This window comes from Diabrotica undecimpunctata, chromosome 5 (genome assembly GCF_040954645.1).
Source record: "Diabrotica undecimpunctata isolate CICGRU chromosome 5, icDiaUnde3, whole genome shotgun sequence".
Taxonomy (NCBI): Eukaryota; Metazoa; Arthropoda; class Insecta; order Coleoptera; family Chrysomelidae; genus Diabrotica; species Diabrotica undecimpunctata.
In genome coordinates, this window is record NC_092807.1 from 17,417,710 (window position 1) to 17,435,166 (window position 17,457).

Here is a 17,457-nt window from a genome sequence, read left to right on the forward strand (position 1 = left end):
AAAATACCGTATTCAGGCCATTTTTTGGCACCTAAACGATTGTGGTTAAAAAGAGTTTCTACGCCAAATTGTGATGTTGTTATTACCTTTCCACCAGAAACTAAGGACTCCTTACTGCTGTGGTTATTGTCAAAATTAAGACAGTCTCCAGGATTAACAGTTCATGTGCGACATCACACTTCTACTAGATCTAGTGCTTTCTATGTTACTGCTCCATTTACAGTGTAAGTATTAATAAAGATACCACTTCAATCAATAGAAAAGATTAAATTATAAAGTATTTTTTTAATTCAATATAAAAATATTTATTTGTACACTTAAGGTGAACAGTTATAAATAGCTATTTATTTCCAACAGGCAAAACCAAGTACAGGAAATTAAATATTTTATATGGGATTAAACTGCAATTGATTGTAATAAGATTTATATCTTACCTTTGTTTTGATATTTCAATTTCCAATCCTAAAATCGTTTTCAATTTTTTTTTCAAAACTAATGGCTAAATCTAATAATTTCTTAATTTTTATAAATGATTAACAAATTGGAAATTGAAACATCAAAGCAAATCTAAAATGCAATTCTTATTACAATCAATTATTGTGGTTTAATCCCACATAAAATAATATTTAACTTTAACACGTCACAAGAAAACAATTTCAGTACCTCCTCTTTACAGGAAATTACTACATTACTCTATAAAGGTACATTTAGATCTGACAATTACTGCATGAAATCTGTGTCAGACATAAATCTTTACTAATGTAAACAGTGAAAAATTTATATCAGTGATATTATATTTTAACTAATAGCAACTTGTGTTGACACATCTATAGAGCTAGATGTAAACACTTGTTAGTTCGAAATCAAAACTGTAGGACACTTATTGTGAAAATTTTGATGTTTTTCTACTTTTGACAATTGTATCATGATATAAGATGTGTGATAAAAAAGAGTAATTAAAGCTAATGTGGAACAATAAATTAATTTGTATCAATGTAAACTTATGAGTTAAGCATTATGTTACAAGTGCAATTTATAAGGGCAAATTAAAAAAAACATAATGCTTTTCTGTGGAAAATAGAAATCAAAGGCTTTTATATGTAGAACTTTTTGAATTTGAATTTTTGAAAATAAAGTTAAAACATTTTTTTTTTAATTTCCATGTGGATGGTTTTTGCTCCCAAAATCTAGAAAAACTGAAAATTTAAGGAAATACATAAGGAAAAAACTAAAGTATCCAGTAAATACAAAAAATAGTAGTATATTTTAAACTAAAACATTAAAAATTATGTGATTTTTACATAAAATACAAAATGGTGGGTAATTATAGTGTATTTTAGTCATAATCACTATCTGCATCAATTTGTTCTCGTGTAATAGCATCAAAAAAAGGAAAATAAGCAGGAGGTACATATTTTTTTACTATTGGTATAATACTGTTGTATTTTTTGTATTTAAGTGGGAGTTTTTCTTTATATACCAATGGAATCGTATTTAGGTCTATGAATGTACCTGGGTTTTTAAATAAAGGGTAACAGGTTACACAAGTAGGATTGTGAGATTCTGTAACACAACATTTTCTGACATTGTAGGATCATAAATAAATATTCAGTACTTTAATATATAGCCCAATTAAGATACTACTCTGCTAGATCCTCTATGACTCGTGCGATTATAGATGACAATCCTCTCTGGAGTAACGATGTGCACCCTAATACATGGGCGAGGTGGAAACCGAATATTGGGCGATCCTTAATACAAGATTGCCAGACCACGAAGAACCGATTACTGCTACAAAGGAGCCGCTAGTAATCAGCTATGCTATCACAGAAGCAGAAATCCTGGATTCCTTCAATACCATGAAATCGCAAGCAACAGGACCCAGCAACATCAGGGTGCGTAGGGTATCTGTTTGGAAATTGATTCTAGTCTATAATACCATGCTTCTATATGGTGTTACTCCAAAAGTTTTGAAGTCATGCAGACTTTGATACAGAAGGGTGGCGATTGATTAGAAGTTGGTTACAGACACCCAATAACAATTTCCTCTGTGCTGACAAAAGAGTAGTTTTATATCATATCCTAGGAAAGAGGATTGTGGTGCTTGATTATCACGAGAATCAGAGGATTTAGACAGATGTATGAAAACCTAATCTACTGCCAAGGCATATAGACAAGCTAAAGAGCCCCACGAGTACATTAAAAGTGTTGAAATGCGCGGACAGGACCGTGCTCGTAACAGCTAGAAAGATTCTGTCTCAATCGCTCATACCTAGATGCCTAGCTCCACGCTTATATAGACCAATATAAAACTATTGTAAGCATGGTAGTCTCCGATGTTCCGGCATCCTAAGAAGAAGAAATAAATGGTGAATTTCAGATCATCTAGTTCTGTGGAATGAAGGCCACATGATATGGATGAAGACCACAACGTCGTAGAAGTTTTTTCTGTTCGGCGGCAATGGAAGAAGTGACTGCCCCTGGTTTTAGGCGTAGTACAGAAGCACTGCAGCGTCTGACACAAAGTGGGTGGCTGAAAATTGCATATGCTTGTTCTGAATTGGAAACCACTACATTTAGATCACAAAATCCCATAAAATTTGATGAGGATAGGTTTCATCTTGCAATGATAAGCAAGGAGTAATATGTTCCTTTCATGAAATATTTTTGCACAACAATTTTGTTCATGTAAATCATTGGTTTTGTTGGAATACATTTTAATAACATCTTGGTTCTTCTATCCTTGTTCTTCTGTTTTCTGCATTTTTTTCTGACAATTTTCATTTCTTTAATTACTACATTTTGATCATAAAATCTCACATATTTGTGAGGCTGCCAATGATAAGGAATGAGGCTGCGGTTGAGAAGGTGACGCATTCTCTTGCATTCTGTTTAACTTAACCCTGGAACAATTCATGAGAACTTGTGGAATCAATACCAACGGAACATTTAATAAGGTCATCGAACTTCTAAGCATATGCAGATGACATAAACATTATAAGGAGAAGCGAATCTGCAGTTAAAAAAGCTTTTTCATAGCTACAGGAAGCTTCTTAAACTATAGGTATTGTAATAAACATCTAGAAAACATAATACACACAGTGACATTAGAAGTGTTACACCCAGAAGGAATAATTTCTTGAAGTTAATTTTTTGGCAACATGGTAGATTTACATCAAGAATGAAACAATAACGTTGTCAAGAATTTTTATTAACAAGTAATCAAAAAAAAAATTAATGTGTTTGCGACCCCGTAGCTGAATACACTCCTGTATACGTCGAGACATATCATTAAAAGCAAAATGCCGTCTATTGAACTGCTACATATTCACAGTTCTGCTCTACGGAATGGAAGCGTGGACACTGACTGTTGCATCTATGAATCGGCTCGAAGCTTTCGAAATGTGGTGTTATAGGCGCATCTTACGTATATCCTGGGTTGACAGAGTTACTGATGTGGATGTCCTGCGTAGAATGGGGAAAGAATGTGAAATTCTCATGACCGTCAAAACTAAAAAGTTAGAATATCTAGGACATGTAATGAGAAATCAAGAACGTTAGGGCCTTCTCCAGCTGATTCTCCAAGGGAAGGTAAATGATAAGAGAGGACCGGGAGGAAGACGCATTTCCTGGCTTCAAAATTTACGAAAGTGGTATAACACGACTACCACTGAACTGTTCCGAGCTGCAATAAACAAAGTAAAGATAGCCGTGATGATCGCCAACATCCGGAACGGATAGGCACTTTAAGAAGAAGATACGTCTAGGCATTGACAAAATGAGATGATCGATGTCTGCTTGTGGCACCTCGTTCCAAGCAACTTGAACTTCATGTATTAACTGTGCTAGAGTCTGTTGAGGATGGTGCAAAGTGGACAGTCTCCTTCCCATCATATCCCATACATGTTCTATAGGATTTAAATCCGGAGCACGGGGTGGCCACGGCAAAACATTAACGCCAGCTTCTTGGAGAAAGTCCATAATTTGACGAGCAATATGGGGACGCGCCTTGTCTTGCTGAAAAAGGACGTCTCGACGACCGTCGAGATAAGGCAGTTAAGTGGTTTGTAAGATGTCATCAACATAACGCGCAGCTGTCATATTGCCTCGAATAAACATAAGTGGTGATCGGCTACCATAGGCAATAGCCCCCCAAACCATTACTCCAACTGTCCTGTGTACATGTCTCTCAACAGCAAACCCGATATCTCGTCGCTCTCCACGGCGGCGTCTTACCATCCTACGACCATCATGCATTCCTAAACAGAATCTTGATTCATCGCTGAAGCCTACATTACGCCATTCTGCCACCCAATGCTGCCGTTCTCTGCACCAATTCAAACGTTGATGACAGTGATCCGCAGTCAAAGGGAGCATTAATCGAGGGCGGAATTAAACCAGTCCAAAGACTCGAATGCGACGATATAGTGTACGCATACTAACAGGTCTACCTACTACTCCAAACCATAGGTCAGCAATTTGACGCGTACTAGCAAAACGGTCTCGTTGACTACGCCTCGGTTGACCAGTAGGTCTTCTTCGTGTTCCTCTACCTTCGTTTGTCCACACACGACAGACACGCATAACCGTTGTTGCCGTACAATTAACGCGACGGCCTATTTCGCGATACGACAAACCCATATCTATACGCAATCATTCTGCCCCTGTCAAAATCGCTTACATGGTGGTAATTTTGATGTCTTCGAACTCGAGGCATTTTCTTACACTGAATATAATTAGACTGAGGAATAATAACTAAAAATTTCTATACAAACCTGTTTTTACAAATCGGTATCTTCACAAAAAAATTTAAAGGTAAAACTTTATCTTTACAAAAAGTAGAAAAGATAAAACATTGATATTGATATCATAGCATGTTTTAAATGTCATTCTGTTGCCAAAAAATTAAGTTCAAGAATTTATTCCTTCTAGGTCTAACACTTCTAATGTCATTGAGTATATATGATAGTACCAGAAATTCCTTAAGGACAGATGCAGAACTTAATTATAAATGCACATACTCTTGAGCTATATCATGATCATCCCCCGTATACTAGGTCTTGTTTGAAGTTATAAAGATTCCTTTATCAATAGGACTGTTGGGTACATAACTTGCAAAATATCAAAATTCATAACACCTAAGTACAACGTTTCAAAATTGTTACCATCAACTACCAGAAAAAATGTTTATAGTCATTTTGTTTTTGTTCATATACGAATGCCTGGTCTACTACTGAAAATTTACTACTGAAGTCAGAGCATAAATGTCTTATATCATGTGAATTGAATATATATATATATATATATATATATATATATATATATATATATATATATATATATATATATATATATATATATATATATATATATGATCTAATTAGCACATTTTACAATTGTTACTGTCAACTATTAGAAATCTGAAAAGTTATATGGATATTTTGTTTTTGTCCTTATACTAAAGCATGGCCTACTATTAAACATTTCCATAACCACCCTCCTATAAGAAAACACTTAAGTTTAAATGCGTGAGGTCATAAACCCCTTATATCACGCAAAATGAATGAGATATGAAGTTACAATTTCACGCGTGTAAATAAAATAGAGGGAACGGTGAATTATTTTGAAAAGTAAAATGGAACTCTAGTTTTAAAATGGGTTTAACAGAAAATTACGAAATTTTATGTATATTTTTATCTATATATTTTTAACTTATCATATTTTCTAAATTATTTATTGTATTTTATGGAAATAAACCACAATTTTATTTAAATTAAAACTATAATAAACATTGTCTTATACAAGTATGTGGCAGACGAAGAAAGAACGAAGAAATGTAGGACGCCTCCCGGGATTGAAGAAGATTGATACTTTTTCCACTGGTAATTGTCTCATTCCTATGTCAAATTTTATTAAGAGTTCGATCTGCCCACGCTTGTCGTTAATAATTTAGTTGGAAGTTTGTTTTTTCATCAATTTACATGGATTTTCGATAATATGAAGGTCTGGTTAGCTATTAGGGTTAATATAAGGAAAAATAAGCATACAAAAGTTACAAATGACACGCAAATGGCGCATCTCAAAGATCTGGTAATCGAAATATATAGCGTAAAACACAACTAAAAACTATAGTACTAAACGCGCTGTCATTTATGCGTTCTTCTTCTTCTTGTGCCACTGCTATCGGAGATTGGAAATCATCAAGGCTATCCTTGACCTTGTTTACAGCTGACCCAAGTACAGCCAAACCACTCTCTCAAATTACGCAACCATGACATTCTTCTACGGCTTGGATTCTGTTTTCCTTGCATTATATTTTGAAGTAATGCGTATTTATGCCCTCTCATCAGGTGACCTAAATATTCGAGTTTTCTTCGTTTGATCGTTGACAAAATTTCTGGGTCTTTTCCTATCCTTCGCATTACTTCAAAGTTTGTGACTCTTTCAACCCAACTTATCTTCAGCATTCGGCGGTAGCACCACATCTCGAAACTTTCAATATTTTTTATGTTGTTCCGTTTGAGAGTCCAGGCTTCTACACCGTATAATAGCGTCTTAAATACGTAGCCCCTTAGCATTCTTAATCGTAGAGGGATGCTTATATCTCTGTTGCAGAAGAATTTCCTCATCTTTATGAAGGTGGTCCTGGCAATTTCGATACGTCTTTTTATTTCATTGTTTTGGTCTCCAGTTTCGTTTGTGCTGGTTGTGTCATGTTCTTACTGAAGACCATATACTTGGTTTTTTTTTATATTGATACTTATGCCATAATTGTTGCAGGCAATATTTATATTTGTAAGTAATCGTTGTAATTCTTCTACTGTTCTTGCAACTAGTACAGTGTCGTCTACGTATCGAATATTATTTACAACCTCTCCTATGATTACGCTTCCTTCGTTTGCTTGCAAAAGGGTTTACTGGCAGATGATTTCACTATAAACATTAAATAGCAGCGGTGACAAAATGCATCCCTGTCATACTCCTCTACGTATTTCTATTGGTTGTGATATCTCATTTTCTATTTTGATCTTAGCTTTCTGATTTAAATATAGATTGAGAATTATTCGCAGATCTTTATTATCTATGTCCTTTCTTTGAAGAATATCTCTTAGCTTATCATAGCTCATTTATACGTTAGAACCATGAAAAGTGATGAAGAGAGCTTAAACTTTGGACGTTATATGTTAGCTATATATAAAAAGGTGTATAGGAGAACGTAATGTAGTTTTTACCGACTGCAATTGAATCTGATAAAATAAATATTTTATATATATATATATATATATATATATATATATATATATATATATATATATATATATATATATATATATGTATATATATATATATATATGTATATATATATATATATATATATATATATATATATATATATATATATATATATATATATATATATATATATATATATATATATATATATATATATATATATTACGAGTGAGGGGAGTAGGCAGATTGAGACCCCGAACTCGAACGGAACTGTATTTCTCTTGATAATGGCTCCAAAATGGGTGCCGAAACGCCGAGTATTAAATTCTCAACTCGGTTCTTCCCGAGAACTTTTCCACGAGTAATTTTCATGTATCTGACCGCGGAAATTTATCCGAACATTTTATTCGCCTCTACGGAGAGGAATTTTCTAATCTTCTAACACGCAAATACCGTCGTCTCTCTGACCTTGCGTTCCTTAAATCGTGTCGTGACCATCAAATCATTCCAAAATCTCTTCAAATTAAACATCACACTAAATCTTCATCAATTCCCAAAATTCTTAGAGCAACTGGTTTTTCGCGTCTTCGAAATTCAATTCATTCCACCCGACGCCACTTAGATACAACAAATTCTCAACTTTTCAAAACCTACAATGACATTCACTCTTTCTATATTCATCCATTATTATGGGACACTTTCGATCGACTTTCTCACCAAAAAGCCCAACACATTGCTAACAACAAAACCCAAACCCACAAAACAAAAGAAACGCAAACTGGACCAACTTATCTCTCAACAAAATCCACAGCCTACTTCGAATCAACAACCTTCTACTGTTATTCGCAATTTCTCAGATATTCACATATATGATTCAGCTACCAAAACTCTGTCAAAAAGCTTCAATTTTTCTGTCACTCCTCTTTCCATCCCAACTGAGAAAATTATTTGTCAAACTGAAGAAGCTATTTCTCATCTTCCTTCCGACCAAGCCGAAGTTGCCAGACAAGATGTCGCCAGAATTCTCCGTACTTCCAAACCCCCACCGCCAAATACGTCTTTCAGAATGACGCGCCCTCAAAGAACTTAAAGAACTTTATAACAACCCTGACATTGACAAAATGTTCGAACTTCTCAATTCCACAGAATACAAACGTGTCTCAAACGATCACACCACCTAACTAGAAAAAATGACAAAATCCATCATAAATAAGTCTACTCTACCTCCAGACATAAAAAAATCTCTTATACCCAGAGAAAAATCATCCCGAATTCCAAAGATGTACGGCCTTCCAAAAATCCATAAGCCCAATATTCCCTTACGACCCATCGTCAGTTCATTCAACTGCTCTACTCAGAAATTTTACGAAACATCTCGGTTTATCCCTACAACCATTAGCCGAAAACGCTTCGTCCTTTGTCAAAAACTATTTTCATTTCATTGATCTTCTGAAAAACATTACTATTTCACCCTCAGATATACTAGTTTTGAAATTGTTTTTTTATTCACCAACATTCCCATCGATGAAACCATTTCCATCTTGGACTCATCAAATCCCCCGACACATTATCTCTTATATAACACTACCTGTCTAATACTTTCAGAAGAAACAACAACTTAAGCAAATGTATTAAGAACAACAAGTGCCAATAGAAAAAGCACTTACACAGTGATGTGTATACAAACTAACATGTGATTGCCCAAAAAATTACATCGGTCATACTGGTAGAACCTTTAAAAAGTGTATAGCAGAACACAAAAGACATAATTCAATAATAGAAAATCAGATTCTACGGACGCACTTCATCTTTTAGATCATAATCAATCTTTTAATGACCAATTTAATATTCTCTATGGAAAATAATAAATTGAAAAATACAGATATAATTCTGAATGATCAACTTGAGACAAACAGCTCTCTCATCCTCAACTTATTCAGTTAGAGCCTATAAAGTGTAGAAGCATAGTAAAAATACATCACTTGAGAAAGGCACTCTGCCGAAACAGCTGTAGTGAAAATAAATTTTATGGAAGTGTTGAAAACAAAAGTTTTCAGTGTTTTATTGTTAGACTTACAATAATTAGTAAAATCTAAAACTAATATGTTTATATTATGTTTTCACAACATGTTATTTTTCAAAATTCTAAAACAAATTCCCAAACTAACATAATTAACCGCGAAATTACCAACTTCGTGAACCCTAGTTTATTGATTCAAATGAAATTAGTTCACTTCTATTTTTAATGCTTAACTATAAATAGGATTTATCATTAATCTTAAAGCATACAATGAAAGAGTTATAAAAAATAAGTTTTTGATTTATTTCGGCGATAACAGAATAGGAAATTAAGAAGCTATACATTTCGGGCATAGCGTGAGAAGCAATCGATGTTTATTGGAAAATATTTGAGCGTTTTGTATCGATATCGTCGAAAATATAAATTACGAGAATTTGTAAATGTATAATCGATTTAAAAAATATGTTTATTAACAAACTGTTCAAGATATTAAAGGTATAAAATTTAATGCACAATAATTGCGTTTTAAGTTCAGCCGAGAGATGGGAAGAATGAAAATAAATATCTTGGGGATGAGTGAAGTAAGACGGCTTAGTTCAGGAAAATAAATAACAAAAGATAGATGCATATATTATTCAGAAGGGACCAACCCATATCGAACAAACTTGCGCAGTCAGAGATCCCTTTAAATGATCGAGTAGCTATGTTGAAATTCTGGAAAAATCTGGTTAATTAATTAAAATAATAAATAATGGACTAGAATAAAAATGTAATTGTAAAATAGGAAAACACTTGGCATAACTCATAAATTATTGTCAATTCAGAAACTCACTCACCTTTTGAATACTGTATGGGACAGAAAGATGAAAAGCCGCGTCTGTGGTCAAGTCAAGTTTCTGCGCCGTGATGCTGTAGGAAGAAGATTGTCTCTGTAGACGCGTTCAACGGCGAGAAATGGTATCTTTGACGCTAGACTGTAGATCTTATCATTTCGAGTTCTTGTTAATTACTGCTTGGTTCTGTGTGTAGGGACAAAACCGTACCTAAAGATCCTCCGAGGTGATCTCGAAGATAGTGAATGTAAGCGTACCGTAATAGATTAAAACTATTGTATTGCATGTGCATCGCCCTTTTGACATGCAATAATTTAGATTGGAGGTTAGACATTGTCATTCTCGTTAATCGGATAATTTTTTCTGGTATACCAAACTCACGCATTGATTGTTCTCTTGACACTGATGTATGCGGCCTTGAAGTCGACGAATAGGTGATGGGTTTTAATGTTAAATTCTAATATTTTCTCGAGGATCTGTCTTATTGAATGAATCTGGTCAATTGTTGATTTTTCTGGAGTAAATCCGGTCTGGTATTTTCCAACTATGCAACTGTGTAAACTTGTAACCTTTATTCTTTTTCTTTCTCTTTATAAGCAATTCTGCTTGTTCATTGGCGGATTAATACCTATATGGAAAATTGTCACTCCATCTTTTGCGCTGTCGTCCGATACTTCTTCTTTCGATTTTGCTATTTTGACGCTCCGTTCGGCTCGCGGAGATAAAAATACGGCCGAGGCAAGAAGGCCCTGCCTATCATAAGAGGCGACTAATGGGTAGGAATCGAGAGGTGGAGAGCCGTCGCCTGAGGTGTCGGGTTTGTAGAAACGCACACGGTCGCTAAGGCGACATGGTCACCGGTCTACATTCCTAGTATCCGAAACGAGACTCTCGTGGGACCACTCTACTCTCATTCCAAAAGAGCCTGGCGAGGTTGAACGAGCTGGGCCCGTACATACCTCTCCTGGCCGTGTCAGGTGTGGTGTGGGTGCCCCGGCACGTACCCGTCGGGAGATTCAAGAGTGGTAGAGGAGAGATCCTCGGCGGCGACCTGTCTACGTGCGAGGTGGAAATTCCTCTGTCTGCTTCGCCTATCCGCCCGTGGGTGGGATAACGGGTAGGTGAGGTAATCGCAACACAGGTAATACGGGGAAGGTGGAGCCCCATGAAACGTTTCTTGCATACGTGGCATCTTACTTTGGTATTGGACTCGTAGGGGCAGTGGATTCGTTAACGGTCGTATAGCCGACAGGCCAGGTAGACCAGGGTCCTGCCAAAATTTATTTGGAGGGCACAAAGCATAGCAATGCTATTTTGACGACAGGGGTCTCCTCCATTCTGCTTATGTGGTTATTCCATTCTTTTTTTCTATTTTGTGTCCATTCATTTATACACTGTACGTTACATTTTCTTCTAATGTCTTCACTTCTCTTTCGATCTCTCAGCGTATTTCCTGTCATTTTTCTCAGTACTCTCATCTCTGCCGTTTCCAGTAGCATTTGCGTTGTGGCTGTGTCGGCTCTTCTTTCTGAGGCGTATGTCATTATTGGTCTTACACACTGGCTTTAAAAATTCTTGACTTCATCTCAGTGTCAATGTGTTTGTTTCGCCATATAGTGTTATTAAGGCATCCTGCTAGTCTATTTGCTTTTTGTACTTGATCTCTCACTTCTTTGTCTAGGTCTTCATAGCTAGACAGTGTAATTCCCAGGTATTTTATTTCCATTACTTGTTCAATACTGATGCCATCAATTTCTATTTTACATCTGGTTGGCTCCTTGCTGACTACGATTGTTTTAGTTTTCTGAGATGAGATTATCATATTAAATTCTTTTGCTCTTATGTTAAATCTGTGGGCCAGTCTTTGCAGACTATGTTCATCTTGGGCTATCAATATTGTGTCGTCTGCGTAACGAGTACGTGAGTATTTTTATTTCTTTGTTTCCCATTCTGTATCCTCTTCCTTTGTTAACGGTTTTGATGATTTTATCCATGATCAAATTGAAGAGCATGGGGCTCAATGAATCCCGTTGTCTGATTCCGCTGCCCATTCCTATAGGTTCTGTAAGTTGTCCATCTATTCTGACTTACATTTTATTGTTTTGGTAGATGTTATCGATAGTTTTTATAATATTTATGGGAACTTCTCTATTATACAGAAGATCAGAAGATGGATTACATCTTTGAGTCTTACTCTGTCAAACGCTTACTTTAGGTCAATCAGACACAGAAATGCTGGTCTATCATACTCTAGTGATTTCTCAGTAATTTGTTTTATAACGAATATTTTATCTGTACACAATCTTCCACTACGAAAACCCTATTGTAGCCTTTGGTAGAGAATATTTTCTAGTATTTTGTAATCAGTTGTTAACAGAGTTATAGCTCTGTAGTTGTCACACTGGAGCAGATCGCCTTTTTTATCTAACGGGCATATCACGCCCATTCCCAGGGCATGGTCTCATTTTGCCAGACAAGAAGTAAAAGTTTATGCAGTGCTTGTAGCAGGGCGTCGCGACTATTCTTGTAGAGCTCACTACAAATTTGTTCAATCCCTGGTGCTTTATTATTTTTAAGCTTTTTAATGGTTGGCCAACCTTTTTGGGTCTTTCGTTTGGGTTGAATAGATTCCAATCGTTTCGATCTGCTACGGTGTTATCTGCTTCTTCGATATAATGGCCGTTTTCTAAGTGCTTTTCTTCAAATTACCTTTTTTTCTTCTATATATCTTATTTCTTCCTTTTTTAGGTTAGGTTAGATATTCCTCCTTTGCTCTTCTTGTGCATCTAGCTTGATTTGTCTTTAGGTATGCTCTATTTTTGTTATCTGTTGCTTCTTAGCACTGCTCGTCAAACCATTCGTTTTGTCAACTGGTTTGGTTTTCCCCAATATTTCCGATGCCTTCTCAGTTATTGTTTCTACATTTTGTCCACAATTTCTCCACATTTTCACCCGCTTCCAGGCTCTTCATTTCCTCGTCCATTTGTCTCCTATACTCTCCCGTAACGGTTTCAATGTGCAGATTATCAACATTAATTCTGTCTTGTTTCATCCTTGTTTAGGTTTGATATTCTTCCTCTGATTTTTGCCATTACAAGAAATGGTCACTATCTATGTTTGGACCTCGGTAGCTTCTGACATCCATAAGGTCGGAAGAATGCTCTGCATCTATCTACAAGAAACAATATTAGGAAATAATAATAACAAGATAATTATAATATAAGTTTAGAAGACCAGAAATCACCAAAGAAGTTATTCATGCAGTAAGAACTCATAAAAACGAAAAAGCCTCCTTCTTCTTCATGTTCTTTCAGAACGTTGGTTACCATCATAGCTATCTTAAGTTTATTCACTGATCCCTAAATAGCATGCTTGTATCAACACCATACCAATCTAGCAAGTTCTTCAACCATGAGGTTCTTCTTCCTACTGGACTGCGTTTGCCTGCTATTTTTCCTTGCATGATATTTTTTAGCAACTTATATTTGGGACCTCTCATTACATGTCTGAAATACTCCAGCTTTCTCTGCTTGATGCTTTTTATGATCTCAGTAGTCTTGCTGAGACGTTCTATTATTGTGGAGTTTCGAATCTTCTCCACCCAGGAAACTTTTAAAATTCTTCTATATCACCATCAAGGCGATTTAGACCAATTTTATTCACAGTCCAGGACTCGACACTATAAAGTAAGACAGAGAACACGTAGCAGCGAAGTAGGCGGATCCTCAATGCCAATTTTAGCTCTCTGTTACATAACACCTTGGACATCCTTCTAAAAGCCGCTCTAGCCTGCTCTATCCTAGATCTAATTTCGCTGTGACTTTCTGCGTTACAATTTAATTGCTGTCCAAGGTAAACGATTTTATCAACTTGCTCAAGTTTGGTATTATTTACAAGCCTCCAGTACAGACAATATCAATGTCGGAAATACTTAAATTAGTTACAAATAAACCATTATGGGTTAATAGTTTGTAAAAATTTAGAAGTTTATAAGTTAATATATCAACACATCAACAATTTAGGAATAAGAATTTGAAGCAGTAGTCTATAAAGAACAATTTATACCAAACTTGTACCACAGAATATAGACGCATATGCGTCTATATTCTTTGCTTGTACATAAATTGGAAAAGAAAAAAAAAATAAAATGAATAAATAAAAAAAGTAAATCTTCTTCTTCTTCTAATGGCGCTACAACCCTTTGTGAGTCTTGGCCTGCTTAACAATGTTCTTCCATTCTGCCCTGTCGGATACTTTCCTTCGCCACTGCCTGATGTTCATGGTTTTAAGATCCCTCTCTACGTCGTCTATCCATCTTTTACGGGGCCTTCCTCTTGTTCTGTTTCCTTGGGGCTTCCATCTCTGGACTACTTTTACAGCTCGATTATCTGGCATTCTTTCTAGGTGACCAAGCCAGTTTAGTCTTTGTGATTTTACAAATCTGACAATATCTGCGCTCTGCATTAGTTCATCCAGCTCGTGGTTCATTTTAATTCTCCACGAACTATCGCTGCATTGGGTTGGTCCAAATATCTTCCTTAGTATTTTGCGCTCAAATATTCTCAGTTGATTTTCATCAGTGTTTGAGAGGGTCCACGGTTCACATCCATATGTGACCACTGGTCTAATTACTGTTTTGTAGATTCTCAGCTTAGACTCACGATTCAGTAACTTACTTTTCATTAAGTCTTTGTATGCATAAAAGCACTTATTACCGCTAAGAATCCGTGCTTGTATTTCTTGACTGATGTTGTTGTCATTTGTTATTGAGCCTAGGTAGGGAAAAGTGGAGGCATATTTGTAGGTATGGTTGTCTACCTTCAGATTCTCATGTTCATTCGATTTTGTGCACTCCATATATTTTGTTTTGCTTTCATTTATATATAGACCAAACGTAGCAGCTTCTCGTTTCAGTTCTATAACTTTTTCGCTTAATAAAAAAAAAAGTAAATAAAACAATATAAAAAATCATTCAAATAATAAAAAATAAATACATAAATAAATATTGAAAAAAATACAATCGCTGGATGCGAAACTTTTGGAAAAACATGTATAATGTAGAATTTGTTATCGTATTTATATTGTTTTTAAAATATTAATAATCTTAATATAAAATATTAATAAACTTTATTTTAAACGTTTGTCCTAAGAATCAAAGTCAAATGATTAGGCGAATGAAACCATAGGTTTCGCAGTCAATATCCCAACCACATACAAGAGCTGCATGACATGGTCTCAAAGCTATCACAGGGTACCGTCGATCCATTTAGGCGATGATCTAGTACGCCTACGAATTAGACCGGGAGCGATTATAATGTGTGTAAAAAATCAGAATAAAATAAATGTGATATTTTAGGACTTCTATTGAATGATATTGTTTGTTACAGACTTCTTAGAGCCGCCGAAGAATACCATCTACCAAAAGCTCTTAAGGAAGATAAAGGTGGAGGCCTCAAAGAATTTTTTGTACAGGATTATATTTCTTACGAAAATGCTGAAGACGAGAAACTTTTTTTTACGACTGAAGAAAGACAGTGGCTGGTTTTGCACATTCTGGAAAGCATCAGAGCGAAATCTTCCGATGTAGATGTGGTTCCAGAATTCCCTCTTATAGAGGGCCAACCGATAAGTAAGTTCTAATAAATTCGAAAATAAATTTTATATGTAGTATAGATGGTATCATCGAGTGATTTCAAATAGGAAAATTGGTATCAAATTGGCCAGTACATACTTTGATTCAGTATTCAATGCTTGCTAAATTCATATTGTTATAACTAATTTTTGTTTTATTAACTTTTTTAGTTCCAAAATGTCTTACAGAAGGGATGATATCTCAAGTCTTTCCTTTGCATGATCCACCTGCCTTAGAAAAACTGCAAAATTGTTGGGTGCGGGACGTTTTTAACAAACAACCTCTAGGTAAGCTTTTAAATATTATGTAAATACAGTTTGTTAAGAATAGGTCTTAAATTTTGATAATATGGGTAAGAGTGGAGCAACAATAAAGTAAAGTATGTGCACAATCTAAGATATATTATTTTACGATGTTTAAGTCCTATAGTATGTCCTCTTTCGCTTGATTCTGGCGAGTTTTTTGTGCTTACTTATCTCTACAATTTTTCCCCATTTACTAAAAGGTTATGAACTGTGTAATAGGTGCAGTCAATTGCTCCGGTATCGATAGAAATCGCCACCTCATTAAACATCTCCCACGTAGTTCCGATATCCAAGTCCAATTCCTTAACAATTCCCACCTAAAAACCTCACCCAATTTTTATTGGTACACCAGACATACCACAAACCAAATAGGAAGATCTTCCAAATTTCCGATATCGATTACCCGACGTAAAGACAGAAAACGGAACAACTACAATAATCTTTTACCGTGGACATTCACCCAGCCCCTCTCCGAACCGCTGCTTGAATATTTTTCCTTACTCAGCAGAGCGGTTTTAATGGGCGATCTAAATTGCAGACATATAAAATTTAGTGATAATTCTACAAACCCACATGTCATCTATTTCTTGATCTGCCAATTTTCAGAATCACAATTCAATAGAAATCACGTTTTTCAGTTACATTGGAATGGCTGTCGACGAACATATTCTATGCACTTCTTCTTCTTCTTAGCCTTCTGTCGTCCATGTTTGGACATAGGCCTCTCCCAACTCCTTCCATCTGTCTCTATCCTGAGCAACATAATTCGAATTTATTCCGGCTATTCTTTTAATGTCATCAACCCATCTCATCTGTGGTCTTCCTCTTGGTCGTTTACTTTCGTAAGGTCTCCAATGTTGTATTGTAGTATTCCAACGTTGGTCTTTTTGTCTAGCAGTGTGGCCCGCGAAGCTCCATTTAAGTTTGGCATTCTATTCACAGAGAGCATAATTGATAGATTCATGAATAGATATTTTATATATGGCTGGATTACGTCTGTCCGCCTTCCTCTTCTGGTCCGACTTAACTATCCCAAAGAAAAAAATTCGAAAAAAAGGCGAATTGGGAACTATTCCAAGATTTTATTATCCAAAATCTCCCAGAGTTAAGCAACATAACGACAAATAACCAAGTTGACACAGGACTTTATCAAATTGAAGGTCTTATACAAAAAACTTCTTTTCTAGCTATTCCAATTTCCAAATACAATATGTATACTCTAGTATTACCTCTAAGAATTATCGCTAAAATCTGAGTTAAGCGCAGATTAATCCGAATATAATCGCCTCTCGTCTTCGATCAGTGTGGTCGAGAAACACGCTGAAACAGCAATAGTGTGGGTGTGCGTGATGGTGACAAGTACTGAACTAGATCTTAAGCAACTCTTAAGACAAGGCGACGCCTTCAAAAATTCAATCCAGAAGACCACTTCCA

At 35.6% G+C, this 17,457-nt stretch overlaps 1 protein-coding gene across 1 annotated transcript in view; it reads left to right on the forward strand.

Annotated features, from left to right (window-relative positions):
* The window catches only part of wwk (anoctamin 8 white walker), a 90,544-nt gene that overhangs the window by 527 nt on the left and 72,560 nt on the right, over positions 1–17,457 (forward strand). Inside the window, exons 3-5 of the mRNA XM_072531585.1 lie at positions 1–224; positions 15,474–15,715; positions 15,889–16,005. The exon at positions 1–224 is cut by the window's left edge and continues 1 nt beyond it. Coding sequence (XP_072387686.1) covers positions 1–224; positions 15,474–15,715; positions 15,889–16,005 — 583 coding nt within the window. The remainder of the gene's footprint in view (positions 225–15,473; positions 15,716–15,888; positions 16,006–17,457) is intronic.